A 26,828-nucleotide genomic window follows, 5' to 3' on the forward strand; every position below is an offset into this window, starting at 1 on the left:
AATTTAGATCAGTGTGAAAAATTTTGAAACAAAGGTCAACACACAAACTCATATTTCAGTTTTCTCTCTTACTTAAACCTGTCTTTTATCGTTTGCACTTTCTATTTTAGTTTTTTCCTGCCGATTTATAATCCAAAGGAAAGTCTTTCTGAATTGCAGAATTATAAAGCCTATTAAACGCAAACAAAATATACTTTCGGGGGTATTAATCCAATAAGGACAGTGGAATACAAACCAAGAGCTGTTTGAAGCTTATTGGACGATCAATCAATTGCATTACGCATATACAGCTCTGGGTTAAGCATGGACATACCAAAAGATATTCAAAAAGTTCGCTAAAAATTTACCCACCAGACATAAATTATACCACAATTATTTACAGCATGACACTACTATAGACTGAAAAATCTTATGAATTGAGAGGCACAGAAGCCCCAATTCTGAAACATTGTAAAAACATCCAAACTGGGAAATCTATAAATAAAAAAACATGGTTTTATTGACACAAAATGATAAAATATTTTCTTAGAAGCTTCATGTGGCACAGGAAAAACTTTTCTTTTAAACCTTCTACTTTCAAAATTACGCAGTGAAGGCTTTATAGCTATTATCGTAGCTTCATCAGGTATAGCATCCGCTTTCTTAGAACGTGGTAGATCAGGACACACAACATTTAAATTACCTTTAAACATCATTTCTGATTTGCATCAAACGCTTACCGTGTATCAAAACAAGATGATATCTAATTGTATGAGATAAAAACATTAAGTATCAAGAAATAAATAGGGCTTTAAATTTCACATTACAAGATTTAAAAAATGTTCCCTAATCTTTCTTGCATAAAATAAGCATATTAAATTTTACACTTAATTATTTTCACACCCGTAACAAAAAAATACAGATATTGTCTAGAGTCGATTTTACAGTGTAGTTACTTTACGGTATACCAGGCAGTGACTCTTGAACCAGCCCAGTATACGCTACTACGTAAAGTAACTACACGGGTAAATCACCTTTTAGAACAATAGCAAAATACATCTGTCTCTTCACACAAAAATGTCTTGGATTGTCAGTTTTGAAACTTTGTATTCAAAAAAAGTTAACTTTGAAGTACAGACCCAAACAAAAAATTCATATTATAGTTTAAAGCATTGAAGGTGTACCAACATTCCTGTTGCGGAAGTGACATATAAAGTCACACCCGCAGCATCTTTTTAAGTTGAACCAAAATCAATCAATCTTAATGGTTTGGCCTGTGTGTCTGAGACCAAGTGTCCCTTTACCCATTCATCATGAAAATACAGGGACATAGGGTAAAACCTTGAGGTGACATAAAGGAAGTGAAATTTGTAAGAAATGAGCACATTGCTCAGTGTGGGGACTGCAGTGTGTCTACCACTACAAAATTCCAGTTCACAAGTATATAAGACATGTTAACTCGATTCTATGGTGGGGTACATTTTTATAAATGAAGGTTGACATTGTCTTATATACTAGTGAAATGTAGTGGTAGACACACTACACTCAGTACAAGGACAAAATGAGAATCTGGAAAAGCATGGGATGGTAACAGGAAAAAGAGTTGTGAATGGTAAACTATCTTGAAGTCCACTGTATTTTGCTTGAATAAAACATCTCGCCGTTTCGATTATTAATTTTTGCAATGACGTAGATTAGCATCACTAGTCGCCGCTACTAACTTAACCCATCACCTGACAGCAGAGGCGTATTATTTTAAAAAGGTTCCAAATCGATAAACATCAGATTTTTATTTTATTTTTTACTTAAGAATTTTATTAAATATATATATTTTTAAGCTAAGACATGTTTAAAAAAAAGCATTCAACATTTAAAGTAAAGACCCGAATAAATCTTCATTTAGATTTTTTTTCTTTCACAACCAGCAGCAAAGAGACAAGATAAACAATTTGTTCCTTCTCTTCATGTCACATTGTAAGATTGTAGTCGTTCTTAAAGGGCAATTATCCAGGGAGGAAATGGGTGGAACCTCTTTAGGCAGAGATAGAACTTTGGTGATGACCAGAGGACGAAGAAATGTGTGGGGTGTCCCAGTCTAGCTTAGACTAATTATTCTGTAGTAAAATACTTGTAAATCTTCAACTATATCAGTGGTTAAGATATCTTTAAAAAACGTTTTCGGAATCTGTTGAATAGATTTAAAATAGAACCCCTGTTGTAAGTTAGCATAAATCCTTCCACAAAAGGAGATGTTTGCCACCCATGTTGAGAATCACCTCCACAAAAGTGTGAATTAGTAAAAATAGGAGGTGCCTCTGCCTAGCTCGACAACTCATTTTAACCAATGAAACGATTTAACAATGAATACACTCCACTATTTTGAAAAATAAAGATAGAGGTAAGTATAACTTGGTGCTCATGCTCATAAACGGTTTGAATGACAAGACAAGCTCACACTCATAAAAAATCCTGCTCGTTTTAATTGTTATTTCACAATTTCAAGAAAATCAAATATTCAAAGTCTGTTTTGAATTTTTATAATCTATTTTGATCGGATCGTTACAGCTTCTGGGCTTTTACATTTTCAGTTTATTCAACTATTTAAGTGGACATCGCGTACTACAAAGATTTTCTCTATTGTTTGTAAGTAATCATTTCCTAAATATTTAATTAAATGCATTGTACTTAAATTATTAGTCAGAGCTATATTTTCTGGAAATGGTGTCTATATGCAGGGATGCCAACTGCTAAGATTTCACTGAAATACTTTATTAAGTGGTAGAGAGTGAAAAACCAAAACCAGTTTTAGATGATTTTGGTAAAATTTAAAATGCTTACCACGAGATAATTGGAATGAAATAGTGTTTCACACGAAATTTCGAATTATATATACGTAGTGGCGGAAAAAATATTTTTATATCAAATTTACATAAACCAAGAATCAAACTTTAAAACGTGTATTTTGCTACCATTAGAAAAAAATTTCTCATTAAATAGAGCAAGGTGGCATCGGTGTAAACGTAGATCTAGAGGGACATTTGCCTTATAAGGCAAAAGGCTCTCCCTCCTTATAAGGTTATAAATTAGAATTTATAATATTTTGTTGTTTTTATTACTATTGTTTTATAACAAAGCATTTAATATGCACACTGATTTTTTTGGAAACAAAAAAAAGTGAATATTGTTTTTTTAAATACTCGTTAATGCATTATTATTAAAATTAATATGTAATAAAAAAACAACTAATGTTAAAATTTCAAATGTTATTGGGAACATAATTTTTTAAGTTTACTGAAAAATAATTGCGATAAGTAAATAATTTTGTGTGCATCACGTAACATTCATTGCGTTCAGCAAATAGCGCCAACTACCGAGATGTGTTTTTCTTTCTATTTATTAATAGATAGATTTTGAGTTAAACTACTTGTAAAAGTTCGATTTTTTTTTCTTTGAATGTCTGGATTAAGGAACATCTGTTGTTGACATTGTTTTTCTGTACTCTAAGCCACAGAAGTATTATCCACTCACAATTTTTATTATATTTTAATGCTGTAAGTATAAGTTTCAATAATATTTATACTTACAATTTGGAGGGGAAAAAAACGATTTTATTTTTTTAATTTATAAAGACATTTATTTAATATTTATAAAACTTTTTTCGAGGATTGGAACACGTTTCCATAGCATCTCGGGCACAAAATTTTGTAATCTTTCTCCTATATCTCTTCTTTTATTTCAAATTGCCATTTTCTTCCTTTTTTTAAGAAAAAAAAAATTACATTACGTAGTTACTATTTTTTAAATTTTATAAGTCTTTTACAATATATATCACTTACATCGCATTTGCAGCACTAAATGTAATATTACCTTAAAAAAAATTTTATGCTGTTTTTGAAAGGGTTCATAAAGTGTCCTTTATTTATAAGTTATATTTGTTTCATATAATCAAAGTGAAATGGTAACAAAATAATATTAAGGTTGTAATATATAGTTTATAACCAAACATTGCAACAGTTTAGTTTCTAAAAAGAAAAGTAGTATCATTAATGTGACAATAACAGTGTTTTTTTTTTTTTTCATTAAATAATTGTCTTTATTTTAAGAATATTAAAAGAAAACAATAGGCATCTCGTGTATAGAAAAATTAGAGCTTGTTTAATCATGAAGCATGCGCATTCTTATAATGTAAGATACAAAATGTCCTCTTTTCCCCAAATTTTCCAGCAATTTATATTTATCCTTTTCCTTAAAAACAACTTTTAAAACTTTTTCATTTAATTAGTTTTAAAGAGTATTTCAGAAAAAAATTATGCAGGTTGGTTTAAATTCATATAGTTCGAATACGGATTTCGGATTCCTGAAAATCGAATTTTGAAAAAGTCGCATATTTAAAATTTCATTTTTCAGGAACTACTCGATCAATTACTAGTAATTGTTGCGCACAATTATAAAAGACCTTTATAATTGTGTGCAACAATTTTTCAATCCGCTTGAAAAGCTCTTCAGTTATTTCTCAGAGTGCAACTCCCTATATTTTGGAGTTTAGAAATCCAAATCCATCGAAAAAATGGCATGTTTATTCAGAGAAAGTACGTTTAAGTATCCGATTTTGTAACTTAAAATATCGCCCTGCACTTATTAATTGGCATATTTGAAGTCATCCCTTTGAACCATTAAGAATGAGTCCTAGAACGTGAAGATCTGATCATTAGATCAAAAGTTATCAGCGTGATCCGTTTATTTATTTTTGCTCACTAAACGTCTAAAAATTTATAATTCAAATCTGCTTAATTATTATTATTTTGCTTTTTCTCTAATTTATTCCGTAATGATGCGAAGAGGATTTTTCATAGTTTAATTTTATTAAATAGACCAGAATGTATTGTGATCTATTTCTTTACTTTTTACCTTTTTATTTTCACTGTTTGCAAATTAATTATTCCTTGATATTCTTAAAATAAAACGTCAAATTCCTCTTATTTATTTCTCATTTAAAATGTATTTTTGTCTCTATTTAGTCCAGAGTTTTGTATGTAATTATGTTTAATTTTTTCTTATTATCTGTTATTATATAATGCTTGTAAAACTAAAGGACTTCGGTTTTTTCATTGAGCAATAAATAAACTAACAGAAATATATAATTTGATGGCAGCTATTTTATTTGTGGTTGCCATTACGAATCGTAATTATTTACACCATAATCTTTGATGAATTTATTATATCGCGATTATTTTATTGTTTTGATGTTAGCGAAGCATGATTATTAAAAAAAAATCAATTTCCTTCATTTTTGATTTTAAAAATATTGGGTAATTATTCGGTTATGTTATAGTTCTTCTTTAAATCAGAGCTACATTTGTTGTGTGTGCTTATTTTTGTTACCAAATTATATTTGCAAGACTTTAAAATATAATTGTGCTTAATTATACAAATTGTCAGAATTTCTATTGACAACTGAGAAAACGCAATAAAATCTTCTATAAATATGATAAAACAGACTTTTTGTTTCTAATCAATGATGATTATGAATACACTCGAATGCAATACAATTAAAAAGAGATCATTTTCTTGTAATAGTTAATTTTTATTTATCCATCTTTATTTAAATGAAGCGCAATCTTTTTGCAATATTGCCAAAAAGATCAAATACTTCAAACAATGTTTTTATTTCGTATTGTATAACAAAAGAAAGAAAATATAAATATTTATAAAGGGCGACAGGAGACGAGACATCTTTCCATAGATACGCCTCTGTCTGACAGCAAAACCAAGCTTCACGTTGACCACTACTTGCAATACCTGCCGTCCGTTCAAGCGCAAATGACCGCAAACAATTTGACAGCTAGCGTAATTGCTACTACCGAATACCACCATAAAAATCTCTTTATTTAATTTTTNAAAAAAAAAAAAAATTTTTTTTTTTTTTTTTTTTTTGTCAAGCCACTACAACGATTTTTTACTGCCTGCGTACACAGTGTGTTCACTTTGTCTGGATCTGAAAACAACATCTTAAATTTCTGTCGTATAAACGCTGATCAGTTAACGACTCGCAGAAGTCTTGTATTCTGCAATACTTGCACCGTAGACACAAGAAAGAGAAAGGCAGCATGAAGTGAACGGTAAGAGATCCGACAAGTAACTGGAACTCATCGGACATCATCAGCAGTTCTCGGCGATCAAGCAAAGGCACGTTTGTCTCTGAAAGAGTCTTAAGTCTCGAATAAAGAATGACCGAGGCAAAAAAAGTGACCGATATTGTTAACTGATATGAAGTTGGGCCCAAATGTAATCTAAACAAATTAAGGAAAATTTATGTTAAAATAAAATGCTGGAAGACGTGTAGATAGCATTGTGTGAACCCCAGTTAATAAATCACAGTTAGCTTTATTTGAGCATGTGACATAGTGCGCAGTTTATTTAGTCAGATTTGATAAATTATTGCCTCTACAAGAAAATTATTTTGCAAATGGTATATGATTAAGAAAATAAAAGATAAGATTTCTATTGAAATTGAAACAAACATAATTTTGTTATTTGGTAGCATTTTTTTTTTCTTTTTTCAATTTTTTAAAATTAATTATTTTTTCTCAAATTGAATAAAAATGAGGAATAAGAATAATTAAAACTAACATTCAAGTGTTTATTAAGTTAGCGTAAAATATAGATACGCTGAGTTTCGAAACGAAATAAATTAAAATGACTAATAAAAATTATTCATGATTAACAATTTGTTAAATATGTTTATTTGGAGTTTTAGTGCAATATTTATTCACTTTATACACATTATTTTTTTCTCCCTTTGTTGAAGAAGGAATAGCACACAAATAATCATAAAATCAGCGGAGAAAGGTTAAAGAAAAAAAAAACCTAAATTTGCAAAATATTTATAGACGAAAATAGAGAGACAGCAAAAAGGAAAAAGAAGAATAAACTTTTAAAGGAGGGAAAAAAACTAGCACAAAACACAGGAAAACAATTACATCGACGAATGCAGAATCAGAAGCAAATAGGGAAAAAAATGGCATCATCACCTTTTGATATTATTACTGTATCATTCATTAGTATATCAATAAAAAAAAACTACCTTTGTAAATTTTTGTGCTTGTCATTATTTCATTAGGCTTATAAGTAACACAGCAACTAGGTGTCACACCCACAACGATTACTTTTAATATTTCCTACACATGCAAGAATTGGGTAAGTAAATTTAGCTTTTTTTCACAGAATATTTATTAAAACATTGCCGTCAAACACAGAAAAAAAGGGTAGCTTGATTCAAATTTGTATTTATGTTTATGTAAGCGGTCTACGTTTAAATATATAAAAATTAAAACCAATGCTCTGCAATATTTTAATTGATTGCTAAATTAGTTTGTGTGAATGTCCCACCCGTAACTTCAGATTGGGCGCTTTAGGAAAAGGCAATGACAAATTGAAATCTTTTGAAAATACAATTTCAAGCACAATGTTTAAGTTGTCAATGAATGTGCGGACTTCGTTATTTGGTAATGATAAGCTCTCGAAACTACTTTTAGAACTAGGAAAATGGCAAATTGCAATGTTTAGGAAACACAATTTTACTTGATAATAAAAACATATGCACGTCTATTCATCAGGGATGTAGCTAAGGAGGTCTGGACCCCCCCCCCCTCCTGAAAAAAAAACTTCGAAAACTATATAATTTATACAGAGTGTATCATAAATACTGCACTGCACGTCCAAATATCTCTTGATATGAGGGTTAAAGAAATGTGATTCCAATTTAAGGAATTTGTAAAATGAAGTTAACTTTCACAGTACTATAACTATTTATTGGTCACATGACGTGTTTTGATAAATTTTTAGAAAAGTAGACTTTTTATACGTTGTTTTAATGAATAAACCTTAAATACGAAAAAATGTTCCTTATATACCCTTGAATGAGTCAGTAATTTTTTTTTAAAATAAAACTTGTTAAATTTAGCCCCCCCCCCTCCCAAAAAAAAAGAATTTAAAAATTATGACTTTCGCGATGAAAAAAACTTTACTCCACAATACTGATGATTTAGCTTAGTATTGGGAAAAATACTGAAATTGCTTAGACTGAAATTTAAATTATAAAAATATGCAACACTTTGCAATCTTATATTCAATATTTGGAGAAAAAAAATAATAATGCGTAAAAGTAAATAATCTTTCATCATTTTGGCAAATTTTTTTTACAATTAACCCCTAATCATTCATAATTTGTGACATTGTATTTAAAAAAAAAAAAAAAAAAAAAACGTATATTTATCACACAAACTTTCCTTTTTCTGAATTAAGAAAATGGTACTATTTCTCAGTTACACCTACTATTTTAAGAATTTAAATAATTTACGACAGATTTCATCTCATATTCGAAAGATAAGTGAATAAATAAAATGTAATATAAAAATATATTAGTATAAAAATAAATTAATATTCAGCTATTTTTTCAATTAATATATTCACTGATTAGAAATTATTTTTAAACACACCATATTTAAAAGAAATTTCAACTTGGAAAACCCTTAATTCCCTGGTTTTATTAATTGTTCCCTACTTATTTTTGATTTTTATTAAAAAATGGCTCTCTCACAAAATGTTTTCAATGTGCTCACTGTTTACTCCAATACACAAGTGAAAGTGAAGTCCTTTTCAAATGTAAGTGGTAGACACCAGAGCTAAAGAGAAGACACGCGTGCTATTTCTTTGGGAGATATGCTGTTGCATGCCTCTGTAATTCAGTTGGAGAGTTCACTCTCATTGTTGTTACATAGATAACGGATTTCAAAAGTTTCCACAAATAGAAATTTAAAGGACAGATCTGAACAACAACAAAACAGGTCCTCTAAGCCCAATCCACCTATGACCAAAAATTTCATTTTTAAATTCCTTTAGCTGTAGGGCTTTAAGGAGTACCCTTTCACTGGAACCATATGATCCAGTATTTATCTAGTGGATGGAATGTCTTCCGTAAATTCTTCCACAGAAGTAAGAATTTTATTTAAGTAGCACTTGTTAATGTGTCTGGGTACAATATTGGGCCCAAAATTGCTTCGGGCTGATTACCATAAATTCCACACCAAAAGTGTAAAGAAAAACTTTGTTGATGGCGAATGTCCCTTACATAAAAAGGGTTTGTATCACTTCAGTCATGTTCATTCATTATGACGAGATATTGGACAGTCTTGAGAAAACTTACATACTTCAGTCCTGATAACTGATTGGAGAAAATTTTTTGGAATCTGCAATTCAGAGTGAATGCGGAAATTTTTTTCTGAAAAAAGACAAAAGTTTTCTTTTTAAATATAATTTTTAATAATTTGTGTACTATAATTTTTGACTCAGAATTGTTCCCAAAATCAAAATTATTTTTATGTCTTGCTTTTTTTCTTCTTTCTAATAATAATATAAGTTTCAGGGTAAATGTTCTTTTTTTTTTTTAACTTTGAGTGTCTTTTTATTATGTTATTTGACGCTGATTTCATTGACCTTTTTTTATATTACTTACAATATGAAGCAGTTTATTATTAGTAATAGAAATGTTTTGTTATCTTTAAATGTTGTATGCTTTTTTCTATTGGTAAAGTTTAAAAACAAAAAAAAGATTATATTTCCTGTAAAAGAGTTTCCACACTTTTGTGAAGTTTTTCATTACAAAAAATAGAATTAAAGTGCGAAGTTACTTTTGTCTTATTAGAATTTTCTTAGAATATTTCAACTACTGGTATTTTTCATCCCACTTTGTTTGAATAAAGTCAAGCATCACTGGCTGCGGTCTGTAAGTGGGTGGGTGACTACTTTGATTAGTCTACGTAGAGACTGAGGGTGAGCGGTATCAGTCTTCGTTAAACTTTTCGAACGTAAAGTGCTCGATTTCGCTCACAGGTCGATGAGCTACCAAAGCGGAGGAGCCATCCCCTCTGCAGAGGATCAAAATTGCGATGGGATGTCTTCGGATCATCCTCAGGGATGTTTCACAGACCAACGCTAATAGCCCATTGTGCGTACGAAGACGTGATTGGCGAGTTTTCAGCTGGTAAATATTCTTCACCAATCTGATAAGTGAAATATATTTTCCTGTTGAAATCGCACCAATCAGGTTCTCTTTTTTTCTGAACGTTGTTCAGGGATGTGGTAACCGCGTTCGGTGGGAATGCTCCTTATGTGAGCAATAAATTGAAAAACTCCATTGTTTTTAAATAACATATGCAAGCTACGAGCGCTTAATCAGTAGTTTTAAATCCAGAAACAGTGTCTCACCTGGCAATAGACATTAATTGTAAACAAACGTGCTTTTGCAATATTTGAAACTTTGTATGTAATAACTAAATAATTAACCGTTAACGAAATTTACAATACTGAATAATCGATTCTTCACAGATCAGTATGTCAGTCTACCACGATGAAGTTGAGATCGAGGATTTTGAATATGATGAAGAGACAGAGACCTATTATTATCCTTGCCCATGTGGGGATAAATTTGAAATAACTAAAGTGCGTATTAAATTTTTTTCTTCTCCTAGCGGGGAAATTGTTTTAGTGTTCTAATCTAACTTTTTTACTTTTTTATGCTATTTTTCTTCCTTTTTTATGTAAACTTACCGGTAAAATCTCACTCAGTAGAAAGAAGGAAAAAAATTTTTTTTTCTTTTAATTTCTACTAAGGCTGTATTATTTATGTTTAAATTTTTTACATACCTTTTTATATTATGGCAAGTTAATTTGTCAGCCACTGATTTTTTACTGTACGAGTTAACTTTTTCTCACACAGGATATCCTCTTTTTCATTTTGTGCCCACTCTTTAAATTCAAATTTTGTAACTTGAAATTAGACGATTCTATTAATAAACATTTAACTCAAAAGTGAATAAAAATATGTAGGATATGTTGTAGAACAAAGAAGAGGGAGAAAAAAAACATTACACCCTAGCCTTTTAGCATCTCATTTCAACCAAATAAACTTTAGATTCTTCGAAGAAAAATTAACAGTCCCACGAACTTTCGATTATTATTACATAGGGAATTTTCATAGTATTTTTTCCTGTTTGTCATATTATTTCCAGTTATCCATATGATTTTTCTTGATTATGCTTTTATTATTAAAAAGAAAAGCAGCAATTGTTTTTGAAAAGTGAGATTTTCTGTATTAATAATGTTTTATATTTTTTTACATTTCTTTTTACTTGATTTGGATATAGATATGTGGTCAAAATAAAATTCATGCTGGCTACACCTATTCTAATGTGTGTCTTGCCAAAAATTAATAGCTTTAACTAGCTATTTTCACATGAATTACACATGTATTAATTTTTTAAAATTATTTTTATGGAAATGTTGCGTTTTCCAACTTTCAGACATGAACAATTGAAATAGAATCTTACCAATGATCAAACTGTGTTGTTTTCATTGATACGAAATAAATTTTATTCCTAAAACTTTATATTTTATATTACCATTTCCAATTTCTGCTATAATATATTAAAAAAAATGAGATTTCTCAGGTAAGTATTACTATGGCGTGAAAAATATCACATGTTTTCCTCACATCTCACATAAGAGGATTACTACTGCTAAGAATCACAAATTCAATTTCGGAATATACAAAAACTTCACTTTTTTAATTTTCATTTTACTCTTATTACATGTTAAAAAAATATGCACAGGTGAGAATCCTCTGCTTTTTTATGATTTTTACCCGACTTCCGATTTTTGTTCAATTTTAATCCAATTTCCACTATAATATGAAAAAAAACCTGGATTTTATAGAAATGAAATCAGATGTATATTGCATAAAATATGTATTTTTCACGTATCGCATAAAAAAATTATTACCTCTAAAAATCTTGCACTAATTTTAGAGTCTTCAAAAATTTTACATTTTGGAAAAATTGCTCATCGTTATTCAAAAGCACGCTTCAGAATTTGTGGATCGCAATAATGAAAACATTTTAAGAACTATGTGGCTATTGAAATCTTCACAAATCTAGTGCATCAAGAAGAAATTCTTCAAAAGCGCGATTCAAAATTTCTCATGTAAATCTAGCATTACAAAATGATAAAATTTGTAACAGTAACTGACAAAAATGTAATTGTAAATGTATGTGGGATTGGGAGTGAATCTTCAATAATTAAGTGTGAAATGCGTTATTTGAAGTTTGCCAGACGAAATAATGTATTAAAACATGAGATATCTGTTTTAATAACAAAACAAAAAAAAGAAACTATCAATAAAACCATTAGGATTCATTGTGTAATCGTTGCTAATGAAGTAGATCAAGAAATAATTACCTACTAAAACACCTGATTTTGAATTAGCAGTATATAGTAATGGCATATTAAAGTATTAAGATTTTTAAAAAAAAACGTGGAAATCTGTAACAAAAACTGTGGAAATAGCTCAACCACGTAAACCATGTGGATGCGTACATGGTTATTTGAACTCGACATTTCGGCTATTTGTTATTTTTTATTAACTAACAACAGGGTTGGGTTTTTGACGTCAAAAAGTGGTTTTTGACATGACAAGGGTATAATACTGGTTTAAACCGTCAAAAACCCGTCAAAAATGCCAAAAACTAAAGTTTGCCAAGAAAATATATAAACTTCAAAACTACCAACAGTTGCCATGCATTATATTGAAATTTAATTATACTATAGGTAATCAGCAGGTTTTAAAATATTTTTTAATTAAAATTAAGGTAAAATAACAGATTTAAAATCTCAGAAATTTATATTCAAATGCATGTGCAGAAAAATTTTGCACAAAATTTTTTTAAATATTTATATTTTAAAAAAAAAAATTTTTTTTTTGATACTTAAGAAAATTAAAAGTTTATTACTATGCATTTTTGACATATAAGGAACATATAACTAATATTTATAAGGAACTTACAAGTTATGTTGTATAAATACAAACTTGATACAAGTGTATAAAAAATTTTTTTTAATGTTATACCGAATATCTTTATTATCCAGTATGTTAATTTGAATTTAAAAGTAGTTATATTTGTGAATAATGATAAATATAATTCATATTGTTTATTATATTTATTTATAATTATTACACTTATCATTTTAAAACAATTTTTATCTCTTAATTTTTTTTTCTCCACTTGTATTAAGAATACAAATAATGCATATCTTGAAAGCAAGAAGTAATTATTCAACAGCTGAATATTTAGATATTCAACAAAACTATATAGTATTCAGCAAAATGAAATTCACAAGTATTTGGATAAACTAAATTTTCAGCATAGTAAATGAATAGGCTGAATATACTGTAAATCGACACTAACTACTCTGTGTATTTAACAGAAAGCACTTAAATTTGTATTGTCTTATGTTAAAAAGATTATTAAGAAGATTTAAAAGAATATTAAAAAGATTTTTCTTTAAAAGATGTCTAATGTACAAAACTGCTAATGTTTATCTTTAAAAATGTCTAATTTTTAGTATAATCTATACTATACACTAAATTTGGTTATAAATAAATTTCTTAATAATATCACTGCAGATTTTCAATAACACATGAAAATGAATACATAATATTACAAAAGATGTGAGTTTTCAAAAGTACAAGATTTTGGTTACTATTCAAAATATAAGTGTTTCTTCAAAATTTTAAATTTATTTTTTCTAGAACATATTTAGAAACACTATCCTTTAAAAAATATATAAATTTTATGTATTAATTAAGTTTCACATATGAATATAGGTTTTTGACATTTTTGACAGTGAGGTTTTTGACGTGACGGTTTAAACCATGGTTTAAACTGTCAAAAACTGTCACATGTCAAAAACCTGCCAACCCTGACTAACAATATTTTGATGTTTACATTAAAGACCAAATATCCAAAAAAAGCTACTGTCCAGATTTGCCAAAGTCCCACTAATTCCGTTTGTGGGACTTTCCACTGTACTTAAGATTTTCCTATTGAGCATATTAACTTAGAAGAACTATGAATGATTCAACCAATAATTATTAAATCTTTTTTCTTCCTTCGCAGAAATCTATTAGAAAAAGTTTTTCTTTAAGAAAAAAAAAAAAATCTGGGAATAAAGAAAGTAATATCCTGTATGGAATAAATGGAGGACTCCATTTATTTCAGAATTAGTGACTGCAAAATTATGATAGGCTAGAGTTCGATCTGGGGAATAGCAAAATATGTTGCACAGTATGCTTTATTATTTAATATTGACTCTATTTTCTAAATTTATTTGGATAATAGCTTCAATTTTGAGCATTTATTTATTTTTATATTAGACCAACAAAGTATTTTATTAAATCTGTTTGCTATAATTAATCAAGTTTTCTTCAAAATAAACAAAGAAATGTGGTGTTACTATAAAGCATGAAAATGATTTTAAGTGATGTACAAGTATATTTATTGTTAAATTTCAAATGGTTCTGTGATATTTATTTTGAACCAGTGAATAATGATGCTTAATGGTCCTAAGGACCGGTAACTTTTTTTTAATTATAATTTTTAATGCTGTGCTAATTAGATATCATATTATGGGTTCATTTATACTCATTTAAATTGTAAAATGATAGCATGTTCCTAAAGACAGGATCATTTTAATTTTTTGTAGGAAGATTTAGCAAACGGTGAAGATGTTGCAACTTGTCCAAGTTGCTCTTTAGTTGTTAAAGTTATTTACAATTTGGTATGTATTTTATTTTTATTTTCTGTGTATATATTTCCAAATAAAGTAAATTGTTTAAAAAAGGATTTTTTTTAAAATCATAAATTTAAAAAAACACACCTTTTTTCAGTAAAATTTTTTTATTTATCTTACTAGTTGTAATTTTTTTAATAAGAGTTTGTTAAGTAGTCTAACGTAGCAAGACCGCTACTTTTTTTCATAGTTTGTAGTGTAATGTGCTACTTTTCCAAATGAAGTGTAATGAGTAATGCGATACAAGAAACCCCAGTAGTTTGTAGCCCTTCCTGGTAACTTTTAACCCTTTTAACGTTAGTTTAGTAAAGGAACAAAGTTCAAATGGAACTATTTTTGGAACTTTGATTGGTACAAATCTTTACAGGTCCTTTAATGGGTGTAATGAGAATGTCCCCGTAGCATTAATTAGAATTGCACATTACTAATATTTAAACTATCCATTATGAATAATAGCTAATTTTTCATTTTGGGCACACCTTCAAAGGCATTCATGAAACATTGATGTTATTTTAATGGAAGGGAACGTGTTTTCTCTGTAATTTTTGATGTACTTTATTTCTTAGAGAACTAAAAGATTATTAAAGGCTTAACAATATCGTGAATGTTTGATAGTTTCTTAGAATTTCTTAAATTAAATAGGACAATAATAACTAGTTCACGTAAATATGAATAAATATTTCTTTATAATTCCTTTTGTTACCAAACCATTTTGAACATTGGTGTTTAAAAATTTAGTTTTCTAGCAAAGTTTGTTCCCCAAAAGTGGTGACTGCATATTGAAAGTAGTTTCTAGTCACGACATTTAAAAAAAGTAATTTTTGACTACCTTTGTATTAAAGGAGTTGTAGTTAACTTCTGACCTCTAAGTTTGTTGTATGCTTGAAATATTACTGTCACTGTCTAATTTTTTTTCTTTCTTCTTTTTACAGGAAGATTTTCAGGAAAATGATGAAGTTAAAACTACAAAATCTGAAAAGAAACAATTAGAAGTGGCTAGATAACCACTTTTCCAAAAGTTCATTATAAATTTTGTGAACAAGCAAAGCTTTTTTATTTTATTATTTGTATATACATAATGCTACTTTGCTTTTTATTTGATTCTTTATTAAATAAGATTCTGTAATTACGTAATTGTTGACATATTTTTACATCTCATGTTTTTTTAACCTCTTCTGAATGTTTATCACCTTAGTTGATTTTAATGATCAAGTAACATTATGGCTGTTGAATTTAAATTTTCTCTTTATATTGACCATTTATTTGACCTTTTATTTAACCATTTGTCTAAGTGAGCTCTCAAAAAGTTTAACCACAAGTGGTCAACTTACACAGGTGTATTTAATGTAAAATTTTAATTATGCTTATAATTTTTAATTATATTAATGTAAATTTGGAGTTTAAATTGAAACTGTAAATATGGATGTTGGCCTATTCATTTTTTTCCTGTTAATTTTGTCAAACTCTAACAAATCAACTTATTTCTAGTGTTGTGTGCCCTTTATTTTCAATGGAACTTTTTGAAGAAAAAAAGAATGGAAAACTTTTCAGATTATTTCAATACTTTATTTACTTCAAGTGTTTTACAGTCCTTTAAAAAGAAATTAAACATCTGCAATGTTGCAATAGTGCTGCAGTATTTTTAATTGTCTTAAAATGTTTTGCAATCATACTGACAATTTTTTCATCACTTTCTTCCGAAATAAGAAAGAAGAGATTACCTGCAAACTAGGAAAATAGAAAGCATAATTATTACATTACAGAAATTAAAAATAAAAAAAAGTCTTAAGTAAAATTAAACTAATGCTTACCTTTTTTATTTTTTCATTCTTATATTCTGATTTATTTCCTCCTAATTTCAAGTTTTCTGCTTTTTTTGGAGTAACTACTGCTTGTTCATAATCATCATTCTGTGAATGAAGCGAAAAAAATTAAAGGCAGTGCATGAGGTGAAAATAAATTATTTGGTACTAACGGGCAGTTTATAAATATTCAAGATGGAGGCAAGATATTTTATATTGATAAGATGAGGAAAAGTTCAGTTTTTGATTTTATTTATGCAAGTTTTACACTATCAGTTTTTTAAAGTTTTAAATATTTTCATAGGTTTAGATAACATGACTTGAAATAAAAGTACTTTTGAATCACTTGATTTAAATCCATAAAATTCAAGTTCATCATTTGTGCAAATTGATTAAACTGTAAAATTAATTCTTTTTAAAAGAAAACTATGAATTACATAGCCCTTTTAGCAAATATTTAATAGTTTTTTTTTTCTTCACTATTGAACATTCTTTTAAAAATCAGTTTTGTTGTTTTAATTGCTTTGATTTTATGTTTGATATCAAAATTTTAGATATTGAATTTGTAAATAGTTAATTTTTATTCAATATTTTAAATTTCTTTCTTTTTTTATTTGTTATTTTTGCTAATAGATCAGAAGTAATTGGGTTTGCACTGTTTAAAATATTTTCTTTAGTAAATAGTTTTTAATAACAATCTTGAATAGTAGGATCTTATTAAAATCAAATTGCAGAATAATAGCATATTTTTTGAAGGAAAATAGAACATATTTTAAAAAAAATTATCAATAAAATCAACATTTTTACCAGTACCGATTTACCAGACAATGAGATTTCTTAATTTTCACTGATTTGCAATTTGTTTCCCGGTAAAAGAAAAATAATGTAAATTTACCTTTGGTAAATTAGATAATCGATATTTTAAAATGAATTCTTCTTCGGATACTGTTTGATTCTGTTCGATGGAACCAAAGTCACAAATATTTGACAGCAAAGCAATGCAGTCATAAATGTTGGATTCCAGTTCTCGATTCTGTAAACAAGTGTTTTAATTATTTCATTTGTTGTGTTAAAGTATAGTTTATTTTATTTTTTTATCTTTTTGAATAATGCTATTCAAATATGATTACAGAGTCACAAATATATATATATTGTTTCAATAGTAGTTAAATGCATACCTGCCAAGTCTCCTGTTTTTTGAAGAAGACTTCTGTATTTAACGACAATCTCCTGTTTACCCGTATAGTCTCAAATTTCCATATTTGTTGCATACATTTTTTTAAGCAAGAAATTTTGGCAATAAAATGTCTGCTGATGGCAAAAATACTTCTCTTATTCCTTTACAGAAGGTGCTATTAAAATGTAATTTTGCTTAACAAAAACAACAATGTCGTTGGAATTTTCAAATGCAAATGAGACAACAGAGTTATGCAGCCAAAAATGCATTGAATGTCAGTAATCCATTCTTCAATTTAACAGTTAAATTGTTTATCGATAAAAAAATATCACAACAATGGACAATTAAAGTTAGTTAATTGTAGTTCAGGACATTTTTTAAGAATTGTCAAAAAAAAAAAAAAGATCTCTCACTGAAAGATTAAAATTAGTAGACTACATAGGCATGCATTGTGCCAGAAAGCTTTCCTTTTAGTATGCTATATATTCATGTCACAAATATTTAAATCGTTTCTCTAGCAGTTGAAAAATGCAATTTTGCTTAACTAATACAACAATATCGTTTGAATATGGTTTAGAAATTTTCAAACGCAATTGAGAAAACTAAGTAATGTACCCAAAAATATATTAAATGTCAGTCATCCATTCTGCATTTAAATGATTAAACTGTTTAGCAATAAAAAAATATTACAATATTGGCAGGTTAAAGTTACTTAAAGGTATGCATTACTCCAGAATGCTTTCCTTTTAGTATGCTATTTATTCATGTATCATCAGAAAGTTAAACGTTGGGACAAACAAACTGTTGAGAGTGTCAGATCAAAAATAAAGTGATCAATCAAATTATCGATTACTTGAATATGTGTGTTGTTGCAATATATTATCCAAACTACATCTGGATTTACACATTTATAATTTTTATGAAGCTATAAAAGCATTTTACCTTAAGAAAAGATTGAGAGTAGGAATTCACATCATCTACATGAATATTAATCCCTATCTCCTGAAGCTCCTAAAGAAATAAAGATAATTTTAATTTAACTTCCACAATGATTTAGAAAATTTTTATAAGATTTTTTTTATTTAACTTGTTAAATGTTCTTATGGATTCATTGTGATCACGAATATTAGAACTAAAAAAAAAAAAAAAAAAAAAATGCNAAAAAAAAAAAAAAAAAAAAAAAAAAAAATACAATGCATAAAAGACAATGTTGTGAGAATACTAAATTTTAGCTCAAAAGAAGATCAATAAAAAGTTGATGCAATTTTTTACTTTATTAGTATAATTTTAAACTTAGTAAGATGCTTAAGAAATTGTTTTGAAATCAACTTTTAATCTGATTGCTCAAATCATGTACCTGAATGAATTTTTCCACGCACAGCCATTCATTGAATAGTTTGGACGGAATATAATCGTTGTTCGGATTCAGAGATAAAAGTTGGCAACCCTGTGATGAAATTCGGATTTTTATTGAATAATATTGGCCTTTTAAAGACAATTCTGGAATATCACCTGCACTGAAATACCAAGTCTGTGGAGGAAAAAAAAAAGTTGTATGTACAATACAATATTTTTAGAGTAGTATTGTAGTTAAACAAAAAACTTTCGCTAAGTCCTCTTAACGTGACGATTACATGCATGAGATCGGTATCATTACGTCAAATGACGGAAATCCAACCATTTCATTGTTTTGGTTTGGCAGATTTTTGCCATTTTTAATGTTTGAAACTGGTCTGATATCACGATTCATATTCATGCAATTTTAATATCAATCATATATTCGTATTTACCTGATTTAAAAGTTACACTTTTGCTATCCGTATTCACTCGATTTAAAAATTTTACATCGCGATTTGTATGTTAGCATTTTTAAAATTAATATTGCGATCCTTATTCGCGTGTTTAGAATCCGAAATCTCGATTCGTATTCATTTATTTTTCAAATCCTGTATTGCGTTTCATATTCACGCTCTTGTGGTTTCAAGAATCGATTTTTTCATATTTATACATGATTTAAAATTTACACATTGTGATTTGTGAGAAATGAAAAACATCTCTGTTCAAGCGATGCATGAATCACGATTCCGTATTCCTGCTCATGTATTCACGAGATTTAAAAATCCAGTATCGCGATTCTTAAATTATTTACTGTAAAGGTGTGATGATATCCTTCATTGGCAGAAAGTATATTGAACATGTATGGCAAATAACTTGATATCGAATTTTTTGCACATAGAATTTTCAGTCCTTTTTGCTTTATGTCGCAATTATTCTTGATTTACGTAGTTCGTAGTACTGCGTACATAGTTCATGATGAAAAGGTGCTCAAACTTTCGAAGGTTCACTGACTGAACTATAGGGACCATATTTCCTAGGTTGATCCTCTTCATAGATTTTGAAGTGTCAGAAATTCGAAATTCTCCAAAAAAGATAATACTTGTTTTCCGGAAGTAGGGTTTTGTGTTTGATTTCGTAACTTTTAACATCGTCTGTAACCATTAAGGTGTCTAATTGATGAATCCTTGAACAATACCGATTGCATTTTAGATAATAAAAGTGTAGTTCATTTAATCAAAAATTTTGGAAAGTAACTTTATTATCAATTAGTATTTAATTTACTGTATAACAAATCTAAACATTGTACTTGCTACGTGTAAGTTAGATTCATAGCTGCCAATAATGCTTAAAAATGAGATATACTTGCCTTGTAAGAAAGATTTAAGTGCCTTCTTTGAAAAAATCCAAATGTACCAAACTGGCTCGTTTTAAAAGAGACTTCTTTATTTTCTGAAAATAATACAGATAAACAAATAACTACGTGAACAATCATTAGAACTTATTAAAAAAATGGAAAATAAATCTTAACAGCTTAGTAAATTTTACTTGATAGAGGACAATTTGTGGAAAAAATTCTTTAAATATCGACTTATTTCGATTGTGAGAAAGAATTTTCAACAATATTCTTAAATTATTTTTGAGCTAAATAACACTTGATTATGAACAATTTTTAGGCAAAATTGCTTCATGAATGAAAACAATTGTTCTTTCATGAGCTCTTTTTTTTATTTTTTTTATTGCTCTCTCTTGAAATTATATTATTTGAATTATTCAATTCTCCGTTAGATCACTGTTAGGATCCCAATTGGCAATATCTTAAGCTTGTCCGTTTTAAATCACTCATTTATACCATTATCATGGTTTTTAATTCATAAATATTGTGTGTTGGTTCAGAAGTTAATATACTCGTCTTTGACAGGTGGCCTAGGTATACATTCAAGCAAGGGCTGCTTGATTTATATACTACTTAGATTGACCACAAAGTTGACCAATTATCTCCAGTGATTACCCCATTGTCGTCCAACTAATCATCTCCAAATGCGGATTAACATCATGAAGTTTATGACAAAGGCGAGTTTGATCCGATTCGATTGCATTTGATTAAAGAGTTCCACTGTATTCTGTTTTTGAATGTAAAATGACAAAAAATACTGAAGGGAATTTACTACTATTTGGATACGTTTTCACCGATAAAATTTTGCGAATAACGTATCAATGTTCAGGTTCTGTGTTTCCAAATTGCTCACTGACATTTGAATTGAATCACTTGGGTTTCAGATGGATCGAATGAAGAAAGAATGATCGAATAATTTGATTCGTTAATTTGACAGATTTATGATCACCAGCTACCGTGAGAATTACTATATTAAAAAAAAAAAAAAAAATCAACAAAGGCCTAGTACTCCTGAAAAAGACTTGTTAACAATTCAAACCTTTTTATATTTCTGTTCTTAGAACACGAGACCGTTAAAGATATCTTAACGGAAATTCTTTTAAGTACAATTTGTTAACAAATAATTCAGGATTTCGAAACAAAATGTTCTCAGTCTTACCAGGATTATATTCTACATCATATATTCCTTCTGAAGCAAATCTGTTGTTTTCAGGACAAAGACGAGATGGCTTTGGAGTTTCCCAAAATATCGCTTTATTTGGCAATCTGAATTTAAAGTGTTAATATGTTATTTTCGAAAACTCTTAACTTGGAAGAAAAAATAAAGAAATAGAAGAGAAAAAATGTTTACAAAATTTGTAATGGTAATATTGTCAAAGAAAAATCAACCCTTTTAAAAGTGGGTTTTACTATTGATAAAAACCTTTTTAAAAACAAAAAAGAATTAATGAGTGAAATCAAAAGCAATTTAGCTGGAGAATTGTGTTTACAAACAAAATATTATTCAGTTCATGTAAGCTTTTCAAAATACATTCTTTAAGAGAATTCAAAAGTAATTAAATTATATATGAATTAATATATGTATAAAATAGAAATGTCTCTGATCTAATTTTCGAAATATTTTTCATTTGAAGGCTACATCTTATCTTTGGGCTAGAGCTCTTTCAATGTTTCAGATCAGTTGGTAGTTTGTTAATGCTTATGTAGGTATACACAAATATTAAAATATGTATTAAAGTTATATTAATTGAGTAAAACTTAAAAAAAGAAACGAAAAAAAAAACATGAAAATATTCTTGCACGAGTGTGAATTATGTATGATAAGTCCGAATAAAGATATGAAATTAAATTAGCATTAACGTTTTTAATTGAATCGCGACGGCTCAGTGGTTGAGGCTCTGAACTGTTATTGTGGAAAACGGGTTCGATCCCCAGGACGGCTCGAAGCCATAAAAAAGCTATAGATTGACGAGTACCAGCTTATCAGGAAAGTAATTCCGGCCAGTTAACATGTTGATCATCTGGCCACTGTCTTGGTTAGGTGATCATGATACTTCACAGCCAAGGTTAAAGTCAATACACGACTTCTATAAGAGAATAAAAAATAAGAATGATTTGTAGAAGGGTTAATACCTAAGAGTGCCTCATTTCTAAATCCTATACATATTTCGAATTATCATTGTTAATATTATCGTTTTTTGTTTTATAATAAATGGTTTAGTGTTAAGAGTGGTTAATTCCACACAATTACGATACCCCCAAATTATGTGTTCATAACAGGCATACAACAACCATAATCGTACCTTTAGTCGAAATTGTGGAGCCTTAACCTCAGTAACCTCCTTGATAGTGACTGTTGCAAGATAACTTTGATTTTTTTTAATTAGGAGCAGAACTTAATTTGAAAAAGTTATAGTAGATTAAAATTTTTAAAAAAATACTTCATTTTTAGATAAATAAAATCTCCTAAATTTTCTTCAATTTCTTTCTCTGCTTCTGAATCCTGCATCGCTTCTCCAGAATTAGATTGCACTTTTTCCACACCTTCTAATGCATCAGTTTCTTCTGTAGAGCTGGATGGTACTTTCACCTCATCTTTTTCCAATTGCTCAAGTTCTTCTTGGGAAGTAAATGGAACTTTTTCCTCATCTTCTTCAAATTTTTTGATTTCTTCTCCTTCTTCAAGAATTGGCTCTTGAATTCCTTGAATTGTGCTTTTTTTGTCAAGTGAGAGAAACGGTCTAAGCTGCACGGCTTGTTTGTAAGGAATTCTTTTTAAAACAGGTTGTTCTCCTGCAATTTAAACATAACCGTTGCTATTTCTTTCTTAAAGGTTTTAAAATTTTTTGTAAACATTCCACGTAATATACAGTAAAAACCCGATGTAACGATTAGATGCAAAGTGGGAAGTTCGCTGTTTCTACAAAGTTCTAATTCACAATCAAAATGATAGTATTAAAGATGTAAAAAATTATTAGCCTACTGCCTCTAAGACAATATTTTTTAGTGAAATGCATTATTATTATTATTATTCTTTTTTTTTCCTTTTTAACAATATTGTATTATACGAAAATGTTTCATTGGAATATATTTTCACTTATTTCCGGTAACAAGAAATCGAAAAAAGAAACATCGTTACCTTCTTACAATTTTAAACATTTATTTTTATAAAGCAATGCGTGAATGATTACGGACTAAGTTATTTTCTTCTCAAAAAGAAAAGTTCTGTACTTAGAAAAATCATTTCGCAAACTTCAAAAGATTGTGTCTTTTATAGAACTCATCTAGACATCTTTTTATAGAACACACCTTTTATAGAACATTTGCCGTTTGTAGTATGTCTACCACTACAAAAATACAATTCCAATTCACTAGTATATAAGACATGTTAACTCGATTCTCTGTTGGGGTACCTTAACATAGATAAAGGTTGACATGGTCGATGTGACTATCCCCACATTGGTGACCCGGGCATGATATGAACATGCTTACCTTGACAGACTCTCTCATTGACTGGAACACGCCTATCTTGACCGTAACGCCCACTTCAATCTGAGCACGCCTACTTCGATGGATAGTCCACATTGAGCAGCTGACTTGCTACACGTGACTGCGACATTATCCACCTCCTCGCGCTGTTGCTACTCAGTCTTGATCACACACAATATCGGCCTGTATACACTCGACTAATGGCAACACAGGAGCTACAACGACTGTGAACTTAATACCGCCCTCAGAATTCAAAATTACGGTGATCTTAATGCAGCTCTCCCGGTTTCTCACAAAATAGCTATAAATCAGCTAGTGGTATCCGTTCATCGAATTCTATCTCAGATAAAATTCTGGTGGGGGAGTACTGTAGTGTGTCTACCACTACAAAAATACAATTCCAATTCAGTAATATATGAGTGTGACTCTCTTTACACTGTTCAACAACCCTTGTTGCAAATCAGCAGTCGCACTACATTTCAATTTCTTCTTTCAGAAACTTGTTACGAAATGGAAATTCGTTCAAACATTCCTGTCGTAGACAATTTTTTTTTTATAAAGTAAAGGACTACGTAATTCAGTAGACAAATTGTATTCAAAAACAGTCCTTTTGTTGATATCCTTTACAATCACAATAGTTATTCAAAATAAACGAAAAAAAATAGTTAAATATGTCTATTTTATTTTTTAATATTTTTATTGATATTTCAACATTGAATGCGTGCATCTGCTTAGAGCGACAATCTTGCTATAAAGACAATTTCATCTGTATAAAGACAAATTTATCTGTTTAATTTTCTGATTCTTACTTTAAAAATAAATCTACTTTATTTAAGTTTCAATTAAACACCGATAAACATTAAATATCCACTGTTTCAGTTGATTCATGAACTGGGGGAATTCTTAAGAGACATAAAGTTAAGTAATTATGTTAAACTCAAAAATATGCTAAATTTTACTGCTGTATTCTAAATTCTTTCGTTTTAAATATTTCAAAAACTAGTTGCCCTTATGAAAGTCTTCTTTCCCTCGCCATTACATAATTGCTTCTTTAAATTAATACCGGTATCATGATTCCGAGTTACAACGATGTCATCTTTCTTTACTTTTATCTTGTGCCTCTTTTTCACGTCAGACGTTGTTTATTACACCTTTTAATTGAACATGAAAACGTTTTGAGTGCATAAAAACGTTTGTGTTTGGAGCAGTCTAGTCGCTTTCGGTTTTTGCACCGTTAAACATTGAATCAACCAATTATAAATAGATAATTCTTAACAATTACATTATCTTTAATTAATGAAATCTCTCAATAAATAGCATCATATTTATTCAACGAAACTGAGCAATAAACATTTTCTTTAATTTCTGCCAGATCATCTTGAAAATTTAACTGATTAGTCTCAAATAAAAACAGATGCAATATTAATAACAAAACATTGCAATAAAATAATTTTTTTACGTTTGCCCCTTCCTTTTTAAATACTTTTTCCAAAAATGTGAAAAAATATTATTAGCCATAAAATTGTTAATTTGTGATACGAAGTCACAAACCAGTAAAGTTTGAAATAAGAAGACATAAACTTTCATTATAAAACATTCACAAGTAAAATTTGCAATAGGAAGGCGAGCTTCGATAATAAAATACATTAGTAAATGTGAAATTCGTAATACGAAGACATAAACTTTCATAATGATGCGTGAACTGAAAAAGAAAGTCCTTAATTTGAAGATATAAATTTCATGATCAAACATAAAAATGCAAAATTCGTAATAAGAAGCTATAAACTCTCTTAATGATAAATGTAATAAAAAAAAGTCCTTATTGGAAGATATGAACTTGCATAATCAAACATAAAGTAAATATTGTAATAAGAAGATATAAACTTTCATAATAAAATAAAATCAAGCAAAATTTGTGGAAAAAAGAAGTATAGTTTTAAACTTACTATAAATGTAAGTGATGCCTTTTTGGCGTACGGTAAGCTTTGGAATGGCCAACAGATCAAAATGAAGAATTCCTCCTGATAAAAAATATTCTTTTTGATCGATGAACTGAGACCCATCTGCTGAATAAAATTGTTAAAATAATTCAACTAAAATTGTAAATAAAAATGTATAATATATAATATTTATTGAAAAATCGAATAGATTATATCAACATGTTTGATTTCAGATTGAGTTATGTAAAAAATACTCTAACATTTTTTAATCACCAACTTTTCTTGTAATTTTAAAAGGGGATAGATTTGTGAGATTTTGTTATTAAACCAAATAACGATATTTTGTGTTATACTTTTTTTTATATTGTATTATATTTTTTAAAATTATTATTTAAAAACTATAAAAGATATTTATGTTAGTGTGAAGTTATTTCCATAAATTTTCAAATTGCTTACACTCTAAATTTAAAATTTTCAAAATCAGTTAAAAAACAACTAATTAACCTTCAATCACTAATTTTATAAATTTCCCCCTCTTTGTTATGAAAGATATTCTCTAGTCCATATTCAATGTTTTTTTTTTTTTAAATTAAGAAATTGAACTACTTTTTTTACATTTAAAACTCTAATTTATAGCAGAATTTCATCACATACTTTATTTATTAATTATGTATTTTTTCCATTTATTAGTTGTATTCATTTGTTGATTTCTTATGAGAAAACTATACTGTTAAATATTACAAATTGAAAAATACATTTGGTGGAAAATACCATCAGTGAAATGGTGCTTCAACTGAATGCGCTAGTGAGACAATCATATAAACATAGGCAATACTGAAACAAGGCTTTTAACCAAAATTTAAAAGCATAACCCCCAAAACAAAATGAGAGCATTATGTTCGGAACAATTACCAGCATGAATTACTTTCAAGCAATTTAAGGCAAGAACTGAATGTTAAAAAAAAAAAGTGAAAATAGCATATTTTTTCCTGACGGCAAATGTTTGGGTGTATATATATATATAT

At 28.6% G+C, this 26,828-nt stretch overlaps 2 protein-coding genes across 3 annotated transcripts in view; one reads left to right on the forward strand and one right to left on the reverse strand.

The window, feature by feature from the left end:
* Nucleotides 1-10,228: 10,228 nt before the first annotated feature.
* Nucleotides 10,229-17,790, forward strand: LOC107442528 (Diphthamide biosynthesis 3). The gene is made up of 3 exons (XM_016056115.3): nt 10,229-10,479; nt 14,578-14,652; nt 15,597-17,790. The coding sequence occupies exons 1-3, from the start codon at nt 10,372-10,374 to the stop codon at nt 15,666-15,668; spliced, it is 255 nt and encodes an 84-aa protein (XP_015911601.1). The 5' UTR covers nt 10,229-10,371; the 3' UTR covers nt 15,669-17,790.
* Nucleotides 16,477-26,828, reverse strand: part of LOC110282058 (dynein axonemal intermediate chain 7) — a 24,396-nt gene continuing 14,044 nt past the window's right edge. Inside the window, exons 9-15 of one of the 2 annotated variants that reach the window (XM_071181520.1) lie at nt 25,810-25,926; nt 22,816-23,167; nt 21,534-21,640; nt 19,001-20,430; nt 18,586-18,654; nt 17,362-17,499; nt 16,477-16,574 (exon numbers count right to left, since the gene is read on the reverse strand). In XM_071181520.1, the coding sequence (XP_071037621.1) occupies nt 20,327-20,430; nt 21,534-21,640; nt 22,816-23,167; nt 25,810-25,926 (680 nt within the window). In that variant the 3' untranslated portion in view covers nt 16,477-16,574; nt 17,362-17,499; nt 18,586-18,654; nt 19,001-20,326. Of the gene's footprint in view, nt 16,575-17,361; nt 17,500-18,585; nt 18,655-19,000; nt 20,431-21,533; nt 21,641-22,815; nt 23,168-25,809; nt 25,930-26,828 lie in introns of both variants that reach the window. The other variant, XM_071181519.1, reaches the window with a different exon arrangement.

Source organism: Parasteatoda tepidariorum, chromosome 5 (genome assembly GCF_043381705.1).
Source record: "Parasteatoda tepidariorum isolate YZ-2023 chromosome 5, CAS_Ptep_4.0, whole genome shotgun sequence".
Classification (NCBI taxonomy): Eukaryota; Metazoa; Arthropoda; class Arachnida; order Araneae; family Theridiidae; genus Parasteatoda; species Parasteatoda tepidariorum.

Excerpts from the sequence above, each read along its gene's own strand:
- LOC107442528 (XM_016056115.3), top strand. The coding sequence starts at position 10,372 with ATGTCAGTCTACCACGATGAAGTTGAGATCGAGGATTTTGAATATGAT. Across the intron at positions 10,480-14,577 it reads ATAAATTTGAAATAACTAAA|GAAGATTTAGCAAACGGTGA; the intron begins GTGCGTATTAAA and ends AATTTTTTGTAG. Across the intron at positions 14,653-15,596 it reads TTAAAGTTATTTACAATTTG|GAAGATTTTCAGGAAAATGA; the intron begins GTATGTATTTTA and ends TTCTTTTTACAG.